Source organism: Cebus imitator, unplaced genomic scaffold (assembly GCF_001604975.1).
Source record: "Cebus imitator isolate Cc_AM_T3 unplaced genomic scaffold, Cebus_imitator-1.0 Scaffold461, whole genome shotgun sequence".
NCBI classification, from domain to species: Eukaryota; Metazoa; Chordata; class Mammalia; order Primates; family Cebidae; genus Cebus; species Cebus imitator.
The window spans coordinates 438,105-453,176 of NW_016107776.1; the positions used below are offsets into that span (position 1 = coordinate 438,105).

Consider the following 15,072-nt stretch of genomic DNA (forward strand, 5'->3'; position numbering starts at 1 on the left):
CATCCTCAGGCTGTGTGTCCCTCCACCTGTGTGGCTGTGTGATTCTTCATCCTCAGGCTGTGGCACACGCCCACCGTCCCTCACTGCAGACTCACTGAGCCCTGTGGTTGGGACGCAGTGTCTGGGAAGGCCTTGGAGACTTGAGATGTGGGGAGGGTGAGCTGGCAGTGGACAGAGGAGGAAAGGGGCCTGCAGGATGGGGCGTGCCCAGGCAGGGAGGATGCACAGTGTGAGCATCCAGGCCGAGGGGCTGTGAGCCCTGTGTCCTGGATGGGCCCCATGGTTCCCCTCAGAGCCCGGGATGGCCAAGCCCGCCAGGCCTCGGAGGGGTACGGGAGGGGTGAACAGCGTGTGCGACAGCCCTTCTGTAGTACAAACAGCCCTGCCCGGCAGGCCAGACTCCCACACACGCCATCTGGAGCCAGCTGGCACACCCGGACAGGTGTCAGAGGATGTCAGCAGTGACTGTTTATCTCCTCTTGAAACCAGAAGCTGTGGCCAACCTCAGTGCTGGCCTGTGCAAGGCTCCATTGTCCTGGGGAATGGGGCCCCAACTGCAGCTGGACTGGGGGTGCACAGGCCTTCTGGGCCAGGAGGGAGAAACGGGACCCTCTCTGTCCCCAGTCTGACCTGAGCCTCCTATGCCTACATTTCTAGGTGGCAGTGGAGTTTCTCCCTACCCTCCTGGCTCTTGGATGGCAGAGGGGCAGGTTGGCCACATATGGAGGCGTGGACCAGGAGCAGGGGGCCATTTTCTTTTAGAGATAAGGTCTTGCTCTGTTGCCCAGGCTGGGGTGCAGTGGCGTGATCACGGTTCATTGCAAGCTCAAACTCCTGGGCTTGAGGGGTCCTCCCACCTCAGCCTCCCAAAGTATTGGGATGATAGGGGTGGTTGTATCTGGCTGATGAGGACTTAGTTAATTAGCGTCTAGAGAGGAGCCCACAGGACAAGTGAGTCCTCACCACAGGGCCCAGGGTCTGAGGACTTGCAGCCAGAAGGGGGCCAGACACTCCACCGAGAGCAAGAGGGTATGTCTTCTGCATAGACGCCTCTCAGCCCCTCCCTGAGGCAGGGCCAGGGCCAGGGCCAGGGCCAGGGCCTCTCCCCAGTCACCTGGTCTTCATGGCCCATCCTCTTGTGCTTTGCAGCAAATGTCCTCCTTGGTCACGGAGCACATGGCATCTCATGGCACCCGGTTCCTGAGGGGCTGCACCCCCTCCCAAGTCAGGAGGCTCCCAGACGGCCAGCTGCAGGTCACCTGGGAGGACCACACCACTGGCAAGGAGGGCACGGGCACCTTCAACACCGTCCTGTGGGCCGTAGGTAAGGGTGCGTCGAGCCACACACTGTGTCTCTGCTCTCCTCGAGGCACGTGGAGAATCTTCACCCCACTTCCTGTCGCCACCTCCCAGGGCTCCCTGATCCTGCTGGTCACCAGGTGGGTTGGCTGCTCCCCAGTGTACCTTGAAAGCCACCGTGAAGGCCTGTGGGGTGGCATCCACGCTGGGCTGTGCCCATCCTGCCGTCCCCAGCACCTCGAGTTTCTGCATGTCTCCCCACCACCGTGGGACATGCTGGAAAAACCAGAGATGAGACAGACGGTGGCAGCCAGGTGTCCTCATCAGGGAGCGGCTGGGCAGTCCTCCTGGCCTGCCCTCGTCCTGGGTAGATTGCTTGTTAAGGTTTCAGCACGTAAATCCTGCACGTCGCCTTCCAGGTTTAAACCTTGGTATGCATTTTTTCTTTAGCATATTAAATTTGCTGCTTCAGGCTTTCAAACTAGGTGCTTTTCTTTTCTTTTGTTTTCTTTTGAGACAGGGTGTCTCTCTTGCCCAGGCGGAGTGCAGTGGTGTGGTCACAGCTCACTGCAGCCTTGACCTCCCAGGCTCAATCCGTCTTCCCATCTCAGCCTTCCAAGTGCTGGGATTACAGCTTTGAGCTGCTGCGCCCAGCCAAGCTAGTTTGTTGTTTTTAACATAAAAATGATATAGATTTGAAAGCTTGAAGACTGACAGTAACATGTATATAACATAAAATTCATCATCGTAAGCATTTTAAAGCGTGTAGTTCAGGGGTGTTAAGTACATTCACGTTGTATAGCCAGCACGAACGCACATGTCTAGAACGTCTCCATTAGCTCCAGACTGAGCTCTGTCTCCATTAAACCCTCTCTCCCCACTGCGCCTGGCACTCACCCTTCCACTGTCTGTCTCGATGGCTCTGACTCCTCCAGAGACTTCACATAGGTGCAGTTTGTCCTTTCGTGACTGGCTCATGTCTCTTAGCACAATGTTTTCAAGCCGAGCCCATGCCGCAGCATCTGTTACTGGGTTACCGTTTGTGTGCCCGGTGCCAGCACTTCCTTCCTGTTGAAGGCCAAGCTCTGTGTGTGTCCATCATCTGTCAGTGGACACTTAGGTGGCTTCTGTCTTTGGTTGTTGTGGATCATGCTGCTGTGAACATGGGTGTGCACAAGCCGGCTGTTTTCAGCCCGTAAAAATGATGCAGGCTTTTTAAAGTTCTGCCCAGTCTTCTTGTGGCTTTCAGTATTTCCCAGTGGGTCCCTTTGGGCCTAGCAGGTCATCACGTGCCAGGAGTGGTGTCTCAGGCTTTTCCAGAAGTCACATTTCAAAGGCTTCCAAAGACACCACCCGTCCAGCGCTGCGCAGTGGCCTGGGCCTTTCCTGGCCTGGCGTGGGCTGGCTGCCACTGGCTAGGCACAGTCTGGTCTCACCTTCTTGCTCTCTGTCAGGTGAGGGTCCGATTTTGCGTGGGGCAGAGGCCGAGCTGGTGTGGGGAGTGTGGACGCAGATCTGGGCTGGGCTCTCTGAGGGGGCTGGGGACGGGGAGCTGGAATCAACAGGGATCAGCCAGACACCGCCTTATCCGAGGCCTGCTACAAAGCTGGGCGCCCCAAGGAGAGCTGCAGGCCCTTGTCAGGGTGGGTGGCGGCACACACAGCGTGCCTGCCCAGGCATCCTACCTGCCTCAGTGCCTGGCCATCTAGTTTAGGTTCCTAGTTTTCCCACTGGCCCTGTCAACTTGCATGTTGAAGGCGGGAGCAACCTACTCAGTGTTGTTAGTTCTCCGAGGCCTTTCCATGCCCAGCCTGCTCTGTTGTTCCCTGCGAGAGCCCGAGATCAGAGCCAGGGTTCCTCTCAGATCACCTGGCTCCAGTGGGGCTGGCCAGTTGTTGGTGTCCCCTGGGGGAGGGCTCCCAGAGGCACAAGCTGCGTCACAGGGTGATGCACTTCTGAAGCAGTCACTTGGAATGGGAAATCAGAAAGGAAACCAGCCTGGAGCAGCCGAGCCTTCACTTCTGCACAGTGGGCACAAGCGCGGAGCTGACGGCCGGGGAGGACCTCCACCCTGGAGCAGCCGAGCCTTCACTTCTGCACAGTGGGCACAAGCGCGGAGCTGACGGCCGGGGAGGACCTGAGACGCAGGGCTCTTGGCCCAGAGGTGATCAGTCAGCAAAAGTAATGCTCTCAGTCACGTTGTAAAAGTAGATTTTAAGTAAGTTTATTATGATAAACACTATGAAGGATTAGGTTACATTTTGGACCCCGAAGTGTACTGATGATTCTCATCATAAATTCTACTTTATTTTTCTTTCAAAATTTATCCTCTTACTCTCATTCCCAAATAAACTGCACTCTGAAGGGGAGATGGTGAGTCTCTCCCTCCCACCGGGCCCTAGCTCTCCTCCTCTGTCTGCTGACATCTCTGTTCACCCATGGCATAGGGTGCTCTTGCCGTGGAACCGAGGGGCAGCCCTCGGCTGAGCCCCTAGGGATGCGGCAGCCCAGCGGGCCAGGAGTATGTCCCCAGAAAGCCCGGGTGTCGGCCTGGCAGGCAACAAGCAAGGCCCCTCCCTGGTTGGCAGGGCTGCTGTGGCCTGCACGCCCATCCGCCCTTGCTAGGAGTCTGTTTTATTTTTTTGTATTTTCAAAATGAGCATCGCCCAGACAGTCTGCCTGGCGTGATTGATGCTGGGGGTGGAAGCTTTTCGCAGTCCTTGGCCTCTGACCCTGCTTCCCGAGGGCGGCCCGGCTTCTGCGCGCCTGCTGGGGGCCGCTCGGGCATGTGCTGACTTCGCTGCTGCTCAGAGCCAGGTTTTGTAAACATTCAGGAGCCGCTTCCCAGGTCAGCAAATGCAAGTGTTTTCTGCTGGTTTGTATGATAAGCCTTTAACCAAGCTGTATTTCTACTTGCAATAAAGGAAGATCCACTGGGAGGTTAAAATCCAGCGCCCTCGGGGCTGCACAGCTAGCAATGCCAGCATCTCCAACTCCGCTTCCTGTCCCGGTGTGGACCACGCGCGCACGATCTGGGCTCTGACAGGAAGGGAGGATGCCCCCCGTGCCCAGTGTGCACACACGCAGAAGGGGCTCAGGTGCTCACGGAGCTCCTGTGCGGGGCCGAGTGCTGGCCCTGCCCGCTGCCTGTGTTCCCGGCACCTGGCCACAGCTGGCGAGGACCATGGGCATAGGCGTCGTGAAGCGGGCCCTGCTGTCGGGAAGCCGAGTCGGACCGAGCCCTTCCTCGACGCAGCCTTGATCTCCACGTGGTGGATTAAACACATTAGCAGTTAAAGCAGTTAATTGCTGTGCAGGGGGCCCCTGCTCATTGTTTGTCTCTGAGTCACCCGCCCACACCAGGTGTCTCAGATAATAGACTGGGAACTTCAGCGAGGAGGATTTCCTGTCTGCAGATGTGCCGATTACAGCGCTGAGTGAAGACAGTCAGCCAGCATCGCTGCGGGCTCGAATTCGCCCACCGAGTTAACCAGTTGTGGCCTGAATCCCTGGCTGTCTAGGGGAGCAGAGCCGGGCGGGGCCGTCTGAGCAAACACCTCCCAGTGCAGAGGCTTTGCAGTGCTAGTTGAGCTTAGATTTTGTTTTAAAGAGGGACAGACTGTCTCTGTACTGCAGCCTTGGGAAACTGGAAGCCGAGATTGTCATGCGTCCCTTTGGTGTCCCCAGTTCCTCTGGACAGTTCTCTGTCCCACTCTTGAGAGTAAGATGCTGAAGTCTCTGGTGCATCCCTCACAGTACCACAGGAACCCCACCCACGCCAGCAAGAGCCAACACACAAAGCAGGGCACACGATAAACAGGCAGATCGACAACCAAGCACCTGCAAGGCCCCAGGACCAAGCAGGGAAGCCAAGCTCCCACGCGCCACCCAAGGGGGAGGCAAGGCACGCAAGACCCAGGAAACAAAGCTGGACAGCTCCGACCCAAGCAAGAGAAACCACAAACACAAAAGGCCTTCACTGAAAGAACTAAGACACAGACACATGCCTGCAAACCAGCACCACACACCGAAAAAACAAAGGCACCCACAGGCAGACCCGGGCCACCCACCCTCCCACTCACACAAAGCAGCGGCCGCCCGCAAAAGCCCCAGGCGCAGAAACCCCCCCACGGGGCCTCCGGACCATGCCGGCAAAGGCCAGGACGCCCAGGAGACAGGGAGGGATGCACCAGAGACTTCAGCATCTTACTCTCAAGAGTGGGACAGAGAACTGTCCAGAGGAACTGGGGACACCAAAGGGACGCATGACAATCTCGGCCGGCAGTGCCCAGCAGGGGAGCTGTTGTCAGAGTGGGCTGCAGGCCGGGACTGCCTCCTGGCGTGTACGTGGTGGGCAGTCATCTCTACTCAGTTGTGCTCAGATGGCGGCTGCCGCACACCACAGACACCACCACACGAGTCCCTGCAGAATGTCCCTCTGTTGTGTGCCAGGCAGCAAGAGAGGGGAGAAAGCAAAAACCAAGCCCCGAGGCTCGGGATGGGCGGCAGCATCCCAAGCCTGGTGAGCGGGAGGGGGTGGCTCCTCCTGGATGCCCTTCATGCTGATATGGGTGTAGCCGGGGCTTAGGGGCCGCAGTGGGTGTGGATGCTGCCTGGTGGCTCACACGTGTAATCCCAGCACTTTGGGAGGCCGAGGCAGGAGGATCACAAGGTCAGGAGTTCAAGATCAGACTGGTCAACATGGTGAAACCCTGTCTCTACTAAAAAATACAAAAATTAGTTGGGCATGGTGGCTCATGCCTGTAATCCCAGCTATTTGGGAGGCTGAGGTAGGAGAATTGCTTGAACAGGGGCCTGGAAGGCGGAGGTTGCAGTGAGCCGAGATCGCACCACTGCACTCCAGCCTGGGCTAAAAAACGAGAGTCCATCTCAAGAAAAAAAAAAAAAACTTGTTGAAAAGTCTTCAGGAGATAGGTCAGCACCATTTATACATATTACCATTCGCCCTCTAATGTCTGCAGGTGCTCCTGGGGCAGCCAATTATGTTATCAATTGTTAAAGGGCCTGGCCCATGGTGGCTCATGTCTATAATCCCAACACTTTGGAACACTGAGGTGGGAGAATCGTTTGAGCCCAGGAGTTCAAGACCAGCCTGAGCAACAGTGAAACCTCTTTTCAAATAATAATAATAATTGTTAAAGCAATAGTGACCAGTCACCACAGGGCACGCTCCTTCCTGGGGGTCCTGTGGGCCCGAGCTGGGGGCTGTGCCATACTCCAAGGCTGACTGTGGGGTCTTATGCCTCATAATGCTGCGGGGAAGCTCACCGCCACCCCCGAGGAGCCTCCCTGGGTATGTGACACCCCTGGGACGGCCTAGGGGAGGGGTCCCTGGTGGGTGCTGGTAGTCACAGTGAGCAGCCAGCATCAGGTCCCATTGAGGTCAGGGGGCTTACTCATTTATTCAACTAACATGACATCTCGGATGGGACCCGAGGCCAGCAGGCAGGTGCATCCCCTTCCCCCTCAGTGGGCTCATAGCTTCGGGTGGGGCCCTGAGGCTCATTGAGAAGGGGCCATTCTGAAAAAAAAAGAAAAAAAAAAAGGATAAATATTTTTAAAAAATACGCTTCAAGGATCTCACTCCAGTTCCAAAGGTATACGCTCCTTTGTGCCTGGTCCAAGGTGCCTCGTTGGGGCAAGTGGCAGGCCAGGCCCCGTGAGAGTGGCTGGCTCTGGGGGCCACATGCCTTATGAGACAGTCGCCAGGTAGCCCACAGGGCCTGTGTGTGAAGCCCTGCCTGCCTCTCGTCGCCCACCAGCCCTGGAGCCTCCCACACCCACGCCCTTGTTCTCAGGCGCAGTGCTTGGCCCCGGCTGCCGCTGTCTGGATCACAGCCCCTGGCTCACCCTGCTGTTCTCCCACTGGCACTGACCTCACCCTGGGCACTGCCTCCTTGCTCTGCTGTGTTGGGAACTTGTGTCCCAGGCGGGTGTGAAATCAGAGGGCATGCCTATTTTCCCGTCATGGATGAGGGAGGCGTGTGATACTGCTTGCGGCTGGCTGTCCCCACGTCCCTGTGTCTATCAGAATAGGTGGGAGTGACCCATGGTTACTGTCCGGGTGGTTTTTGGCCTTCAGCCTTCCCTGGCCCCTCCTTGGTTGGGGCCAGGCTGGCTGGACCAGCATGGTGGCTGCCCTCCATCTCCCTGGCCAATGACAGCAGCTGGTGGGGCTCTCAGTGTGATCAGAGGAGGGCTGCCCTGCCTAGCTGCTCCCGGCACTCCCAGGGCCACGCACGGAAAGCCTGGGCTGTCCTGCATCCAGGGTGCTGCACTGCTGGGCCTGGGGGTGGAGGCAGCTCTGGGGTGCAGAGGTGCTCAGCACAGTGCTTCCTGAGAGTCAGTGTCGTGGGTCAGCCATACATCAGGAAGTGAGAACATCCATCTGTACCTGGAATTACTGTTTTTTCGGCAGAAGGACAAACTTTGTTGGGCCCATCAGCCCCAATTCTGAACCAAGTCCAGCGGGCAGCGGAGAGACCCACTTTGCTACCAGTAGAGGCATCTTTGCAGCAGCAGGTTTGCCAGTGTGCCAGTGGTTGCCACCTCTGAAAGGATGGTCCCTGGGGGTTGTGGCCATGCGCTGCACCACGGCCGGCAGCTCCTCATTGCCTCCTGTGTAGCGGGCATAGCCTGCCGTCAGGATGGCTGGTCGGTTCGGCCGTCTCTGGCGCCCACACCGACCACAGCTCTGTTGGCTGAGATGATCCTTCTGGGGGGGGGGGCAGCTTCACGTGAGTCTTTCTGGTCTCTGGGCTAGAGGAGGTGACTGTGGCTTAGTTCTCCAAGGCTCAGGCCAACTAGTTCAGTCCCAGCGTGTCCTCCAGGCAGTGCCTGATGGTACAGGTGTGGTGTCTGCAGGGAGGATGCTGCTGACGTCCAGCTGGGCCCTCTTGCTGCCATACACAAACCCAGACTGGCCCATGTGGAGGCCCTTGGTGGTGATGGACAGCGTTGTCTGCTGCTTAAACCTGTGTGGGTCCCGGAGACCATCTCAGCAGGGGGATGTCCTTCAAGGTGCCCTTGATGTATCTGTGCTGCCCAGCCAAGTCCACAGCATGCAGGCGCAGGAGCCCTCATGCTTCACACGCACACGGAGCACAGAGCGGGCGCCCTTCCTCTGTCCACGCATCCTGCGGCCCACGACTGCTCATGAGTGCAGCCTGAAGAGCTGTACCTGGAATTTTAATGCCCTTGCTGTTTGCAGAAAATATGCCAGTGTCATGTATCCATTATGTAATAAGCTGTTTCAAAGCAGGAGTGTGATGAAGATGCCTGTGAATGCACAAGAAAAGGCAGGGACTGGCAATTTACGAAAGAGGAAATACGGTTCATAAACACTTGGTCAAAAATTACTTCATCTTACTAATCATCAAAGAAGAGAAAATTAAAGCAGCATGACGGAGAGCGCTGTGCACCGCCTCCCCCGGGAAGGAACGGAGTCTAGGGAGTGCCCTGCGCTGGGAAGCCCCCACTCAGCTGGCTGCCCTTCCTCTGAGGATCTGCCCCAGCAACTCAGCTGACACATGGCAAGCCGGTGCCCCAAGTCTCTGTCCTGGTAGTGTCTAGGAGGCAGAGACTCGAGGGCCACCAGATGTCCCACCCCAGGAGGGGCCATTCAGCAGCACTTGGCAAACACTGCACGGGGCAGTCGAGAGCAGAGGCGCGAGGACAGAGCCCAGGGACACAGAGCCCCACGAGGAGGCCCGCAGTGGGCGGCAGCACAGCTGGGAAAGCTCTGAGCACAGCACACAGGGCGACAGGCAGCAGTGCAGGCAGCCCTCTTTCCCCAAATTGCCCGAGAGGTGCGCCTTTATCCTGGCGTAGGAGGGAATTGGTTGGGAGCTGACTGGGCACAGCTGCCAGCATCCTGCTGCTCACACCATTCGGACCCCTCTGGGTTCCCACCTCAGCATAAGTCGTCCACCCTCCTGCAGGGCTCCAGACCTGAGCCACTTCGGCCAAGGCCACCCGACTGGCTGCCCAGCACAGCAGGGAGACCTGGCCCTGCTCCAAGTATAAAGGAACAGCATTCCAGGGTCGACCCTAGCCACTGCCCAGTCCTTTGCTCAGCAAGGCCCATGGTGGGGCTCAGGGCCTGCTGTCCTGCCATCAAGGCTGGCCACAGCTGGGGATGTGGCCCCACCCAAATGAAGCCGGCCTCTTCCCTGTACCCACTCCCCAGCCAGGTCCCACGGGCCCAGCTTCTAAGCCCACTGTGTCCTTGGCTGCCCTCCTCAGGGCCAAGTCTGACGCCTGCCACAGGTCACTCTCTTTGTTGTTCGTTCCCGAAGGGGCGTGTCTATGCCGCGCAGCCCACTCCCTGCTGGCCGTCCAGCCTGTCCAGCTGTCACTTGCTTTTCACATTAGTGGCTCCCTCACATTTCCCACCAACTTCCCAGAGGCATCCACTCAGCATGTGCAGAAAAGTTCTGGCTTTGGATGGGCCACCTAGCTCCATACCTCTGTTTTCTCTTGTGACTACTTTTAAGTTTATCTTTATTTCCTTTGGGGCCTGGGGACAGGGCGTGGTCAGGACCTGCCTGGTCTGTAGTTGCCATAGTTACCATGAGGAACATGATGAGTGCTCTTGGCTTCCCAGGGCCAGCCAGGCAAGCGTGCACAGGGGAGTGTGGGTCCAGCGTCGGATGTTTTGTTCCCGCACGGAACTGCACCAGGAAGTGCTGGGCCTGGTGGACTGGACACCAGGCTGGGGAGGGGCCAGAGAGCTGAGCGTGAGCCCCCTGCCTGCAGGGACTTCAGCCCCCCTCGTACTCCAGCCCTGCCCATGGGCCCCAGCTCCTTCTTCTGATGTGGGCTGGCATCCCCTGTGTCTAGGCCGATCCCCAACTGGTGCCAGCCCGCCTGGCACCCAATTCCTGCGACTGAGCAGAGCATGGAGGCTGGAGCCGGCCTCCCGCAAGCTGGCTTAGCCAAGTTTGTATGTTTTGACTCCCGCCCCGGGACGGCAGCTGGAGACTTAAGGGTTCCCTTTCACGGGGCCTTCAGCTTCCAGATGCTTAGGTGGGCGCCACCCGCATACCGGCCAGCAGCTGGTTTGTCCCAGCCACAATGAGCAGGGGAGCTATGCCTTTGACGCCAAATCGCCGTTGCCATCGAGGGATCATCCTGAGCCTCTGGGAGCTGAGAGCAGCCGGGTTGGGAGGGCAAAGCTGCAGTGGCTGCCCGCCGGCCGGGCAAAACCACACCTGTCTGAGTTAGGGGAGAAAGGGACCTCTGCTGGCCACTCGGCTGTGACGAGGCCCACGTGCTGCCCTTCCTCCTGGCCCCAGGCTGTGTGGAGACTGGCAGGGGGCAGCTGTGCTACCCTGGACTGGCCATGCCCTGCCCCTGTTGGCCTTTGCACCCAAGAGCAGGATCAGCTGAGCCAGCTGCCCCCCAGAATAGGCATGGTGTAGTTTGGATGTTGCCCCTTAGCCCAGCTCCCCTTGCCCTGAGGTCTCTAGGCTGGGGCTGTGTGCCAGGCACCGGGGGCTGCAGCACGGAGTGGGGGGGAGACCTGGCTGCTACTGCTGCTCATTCGGCCCTCTACTAGCGGGTTGGGGGACTTGCTTTCCCTTAATGCGGAGAGACCTTCAGGCCCTGCCTGGGTGGAGGACCAGACCCCAGGACCTGAGCATTGACTGGGGTATAGTCCAGGGTATGGCCGGCTCCTCTTCAGCCTGTCCAGACAGGGAGGAGGCCACCGGGAGCCAGCAGGTGTCCCTTGGAGGAGGCCCTGCTGGACTCTGGAGGCCTGAGAGCTGGTGGGTCTCACTGCCTGATGGTGTCAGGCTGCCGTGCTGCGGACAGATGCAGGGACGCCAGGCAGGCCAGGTGCCAAGAGCTCCCCACGAGGGGCTGGTTTCTCCAGATGATGTCAGCACCAGGGCCTTTGGCACTATGCTGGTGGCCCTGCAGCAGGGCCTGAGGCCTGAGCATGTGGAAAGTTCTGGGGTCCCGTGCTCAGTGCTCTGAGGTCAGGGAGCCCCAGCATCGGCAAGTGCCTCTTCCTTTCCCATGTGCCAGGATCCAGTCTGAGGTTCCCACGTGCCAGCATCCAGTCTGAGGCCGACTCCAGCTTCCTCAGGTGGCATTCCCTCTGTCCCTCCTGGGCTGGCTGGCATGTGACCAGTGTCCGTCTCAGACCTGCCTGCCATCTCCTGCAGAGGCTAGGAGCCTCTCTGCGCCACTGGTGCTTCATATTTGACCAGTTCTAAATGGGCATTCTTTTCACTCTGTTGCCCAGGCTGGACTGCAGTGGTGCGATCTCAGCTCACTGCAACGTCCGCCTCCTGGGTTCAAGTGATTCTCATGCCTCAGGCTCCCAAGTAGCTGGGACTACAGGTAACCACCACCACTCCCAGCTAATTTTTGTATTTTTAGTAGAGATGGGGGGATTTCTTTCTTTCTTTCTTTCTTTTTGAGACAGATGAGTCTTTGTCTCCTAGGCTGAAGTGCAATGGCACAATCTCAGCTCACTGCAACCTCCACCATCTGGGTTCAAGCAGTTCTCCTGCCTCAGCCTCCTTAGTAGCTGGGACTACAGGTGTGTGCCACCACGCCTGGCTAATTTTTGTATTTTTAGTAGAGACAGGGTTTCACCATGTTGGCCAGGAAGGTTTCGATCTCTTGACCTCATGATCCACTTTCCTCGGCCTCCCAAAGTGCTGTGATTACAAATGTGAGCCACTCTGCCCCGCCAGAAATACATTTTACTTTATTTTGTTTTTTTTTTTTTTTTGAGACAGTTTTGTTCTTGTCACCCAGGCTGGAGCGCAGTGGCACAATCTTGGCTCACTGCAACCTCCGCCTCCTGGATTCAAGCAATTCAGCCTACTGAGTAGCTGGGACTAATAGGCATGCATCACTATACCCGTATTTTTAGTAGAGATGGAGTTTCAGCATGTTGGCCAGGCTGGTCTCAAACTCTAGACCTCAGGTGATCCACTGGTGTCGGCCACCCAAAGTGCTGGGATTACAGGAGTGAGCCATTGCCCCCAGCGGAGACAGGGTTTCATCATGTTGGCCAGGCTGGTCTCAAACTCCTGACCTCAGGTGATCTGCTCGCCTTGTCCTCCCACAGTGCTGGGATTACAGGTGTGAGCCACCGCTCCAGGTCTCTAAGCAGACACTCTGAGAAATAGTTTAAATAAAGGGCTTTAGGTCAAAGCCACTGTAGATGACCTTTCAGCCCCCTCCCTGTTTTCTTCAGGTCGAGTTCCAGACACCAGAAGTCTGAATTTGGAGAAGGCTGGGGTAGACACTAGTCCCAGCACTCAGAAGATCCTGGTGGACTCCCGGGAAGCCACTTCTGTGCCCCACATCTATGCCATTGGCGACGTAGTGGAGGTATGGACTGGGACCAGGGCCCCTGCCCCCTGCCCACCCACCACCCCTGCTTGCTGGGCTCCGGCTGCTCCTGTCCCTTGGGAGAGGAACAACGATTTCTCTGATCACAGAGGCTCTGGGCCAAACCTCAGGCCAGCCTCTATGGAGTTCTGGGACGACCTGGATGTGGGCCTCGGCTCTCTGCCTTGCCTTTCCTCTCTGCGGTGGGGTGTGGGTGGCCTAAAGACAGCTGCAGGCACCAACAGCAGATGCCTGCTGGGAACGGGTGTGGGTCAGCTCTGCACACCGGCCCCCAGGTAGGCTGGAGGCATAGACTTAGAGATGCCACCGCTGGACGTGGCCTTGGGGCTGTCCTGTCCCCACAGGGTTGAGCAACAGCTCGAGTTCAAGTCCACCCAGCCCCGCCCTGTCCACCTCAGTACCCTCTGGCCTATCTCTCTGGGTGTCACGTGCGGGCAGGTCCTCTGCTCTCAGCCACTGCTGTGGAGTGGAGACCAGCACCAGCCTTTCCTGGGTGGGGACTCTGGAGCTCGCCCTCCCCACAGCCCCAGTAAGGGACCTGAGCGGTCAGCCTCAGGAGGCTGCACCCTGGCAGCCTCAGGAGTGCTCAGCATGTCCAGTGCCTGCTGCTGAGGGTGGCTCTGGAGGGGCTCTGAGAGCTTCTCTGTGGTAAGAACTTTGGTGTTAGTGTCGTCGTCGGGCTGCAGTACCAACTCACTACACACGGGTGGCCCAGAACAGCAGACATGGATTCTCTCATGTTTGGGGGCAGTAGTCTGAAATCGAAGTGTCAGCGGGGGCTGGGGTGGTGGCTCATGCCTGTAATCCCAGCACTTTGGGAGGCTGAGGCAGGCAGATTACTTGAGGTCAGGAGTTCAAGACCAGCCTAGCCAACATGGTGAAACTCTGTCTCTACTAAAAAAAATACAAAAGGTAGCCAGGCGTGGTGGCCCATGCCTGTAATCCTAGCTACCTGGGAGGCTGAGGCAGGAGAATTGTTTGAACCCGAGAGGAGGGAGGAGGAAGGTGGAGGTTACTGTGAGCCAGGACTGTGCCACTGCACTCCAGCCTGGGCAGCAAAGTGAGGCTCCATCTCAAAAAAAAAAAAAAGAAAAGCTGTCATCCGGGCCAGGCTCCCTCAGATGCCTCTGGGGTAGGATGTGCCAGGCATCTCTGGGTTGTGGCTGTGTCACTGCGATCTCTGCCTTATCATCATGTGAGTCTCCCGAGTGTGCTTCTGGGCCCTAATTTGTCTCACAGTTTCTCTGTCATTGGCTTTAGGGTCCACCTGACCCAGGATGACTTCCTCTCCATCCTTACCTTAATTATATCTGCAAAGATCTTATTTCCAAATAAGATCACACTCTGAGGCTCCAGGCAGACCCTGCAGGGTCCTGTAGGGCCCATCTAGCCAGCCCGATTGCGTGCACAGAGCACGCGGCTCTGTGTGCCTCCACCACCCCTTAGCCCCAGCTGATCAGCCGAGCGGTTCAGCTCGGTGTGATTTCTGCAAGCTCAACTTCCCCGTGGACCATGCAGGTGCAGTGGTCTCTGATCGCAGGGTCTGTTGCATCCTGTGGGCACTGCACCCTGAGACAGCACCGTGTGCATCTCTGTGCACAGCAGGAAGCCTCCCTTCTGTCTGGGAATCGAGTTTTCCCTGTGCAAGTATGTAGCTCCCAGGCTGGGGGTGGGGGGGCGGGGCGTGTCGGAAACTGTAACATTTCAAACCGTTTTGCTAGAAATGCATGGCACACACAAAGGCATTCTTTATTTAAAAATTAAATCTACTCTGTCAGAAAGGTCATTGTGAGCAGTCCAAAGAGTTAACACCCAACCAGTGGTCCCTTGAGTGGCTGGGAAGAGCCTGTGGGCGGGGCGCGGGCTATTGTTTAATGAGATGTTGTGTGCTGCGCGCCGAGGGATGTTTCCGCAGTTAGTCAGGCCTGCTGGAATGTGGAGGCTGCACTCTGAGTTTATCTCCACGGATCGCTGTGCATTTCTGGAATGCCAAACAGCATCTACATTTCCTGCTGCCAAGGTGATTGGCAGCCTATCCCGGAGCATGGTGCTGGAACCCCCAAGGCCGGGCGCACCCTGGGACGAGGGATCTCCAGAACAGCAGCGTTCTGATTTGGGATTTGTTATGGGCTGTGAAGCACAAGTCGAGCTTCATGTCAGGAGCACGTGGAATGCTTCGGGGTCCTGTTTTTGCCGGGATTCCAGTGAATGCAAACGGTAGCAGGGGCTCTTTTGAGCCTGGTGATGGGGCAGCCCTCCGAAGTCAACAACGTGTAGAAGGGGTTTGAAGAGAAGGCTTGAGCGTGTGGGGTCGGCACGGCCAGCCTCAGCAGCAGCAGCCTCCTCTCCCAGGTGGGGTCGGCACGGCCAGCCTCA

At 57.6% G+C, this 15,072-nt stretch overlaps 1 protein-coding gene across 5 annotated transcripts in view; it reads left to right on the top strand.

The window, feature by feature from the left end:
- Positions 1 to 15,072, top strand: part of TXNRD2 (thioredoxin reductase 2) — a 57,788-nt gene that overhangs the window by 37,007 nt on the left and 5,709 nt on the right. For all 5 annotated transcript variants that reach the window (XM_017512062.1, XM_017512060.2, XM_017512061.2 and 2 more), the window contains 2 exons: positions 1,150 to 1,324; positions 12,539 to 12,675. In XM_017512062.1, the coding sequence (XP_017367551.1) occupies positions 1,150 to 1,324; positions 12,539 to 12,675 (312 nt within the window). The remainder of the gene's footprint in view (positions 1 to 1,149; positions 1,325 to 12,538; positions 12,676 to 15,072) is intronic.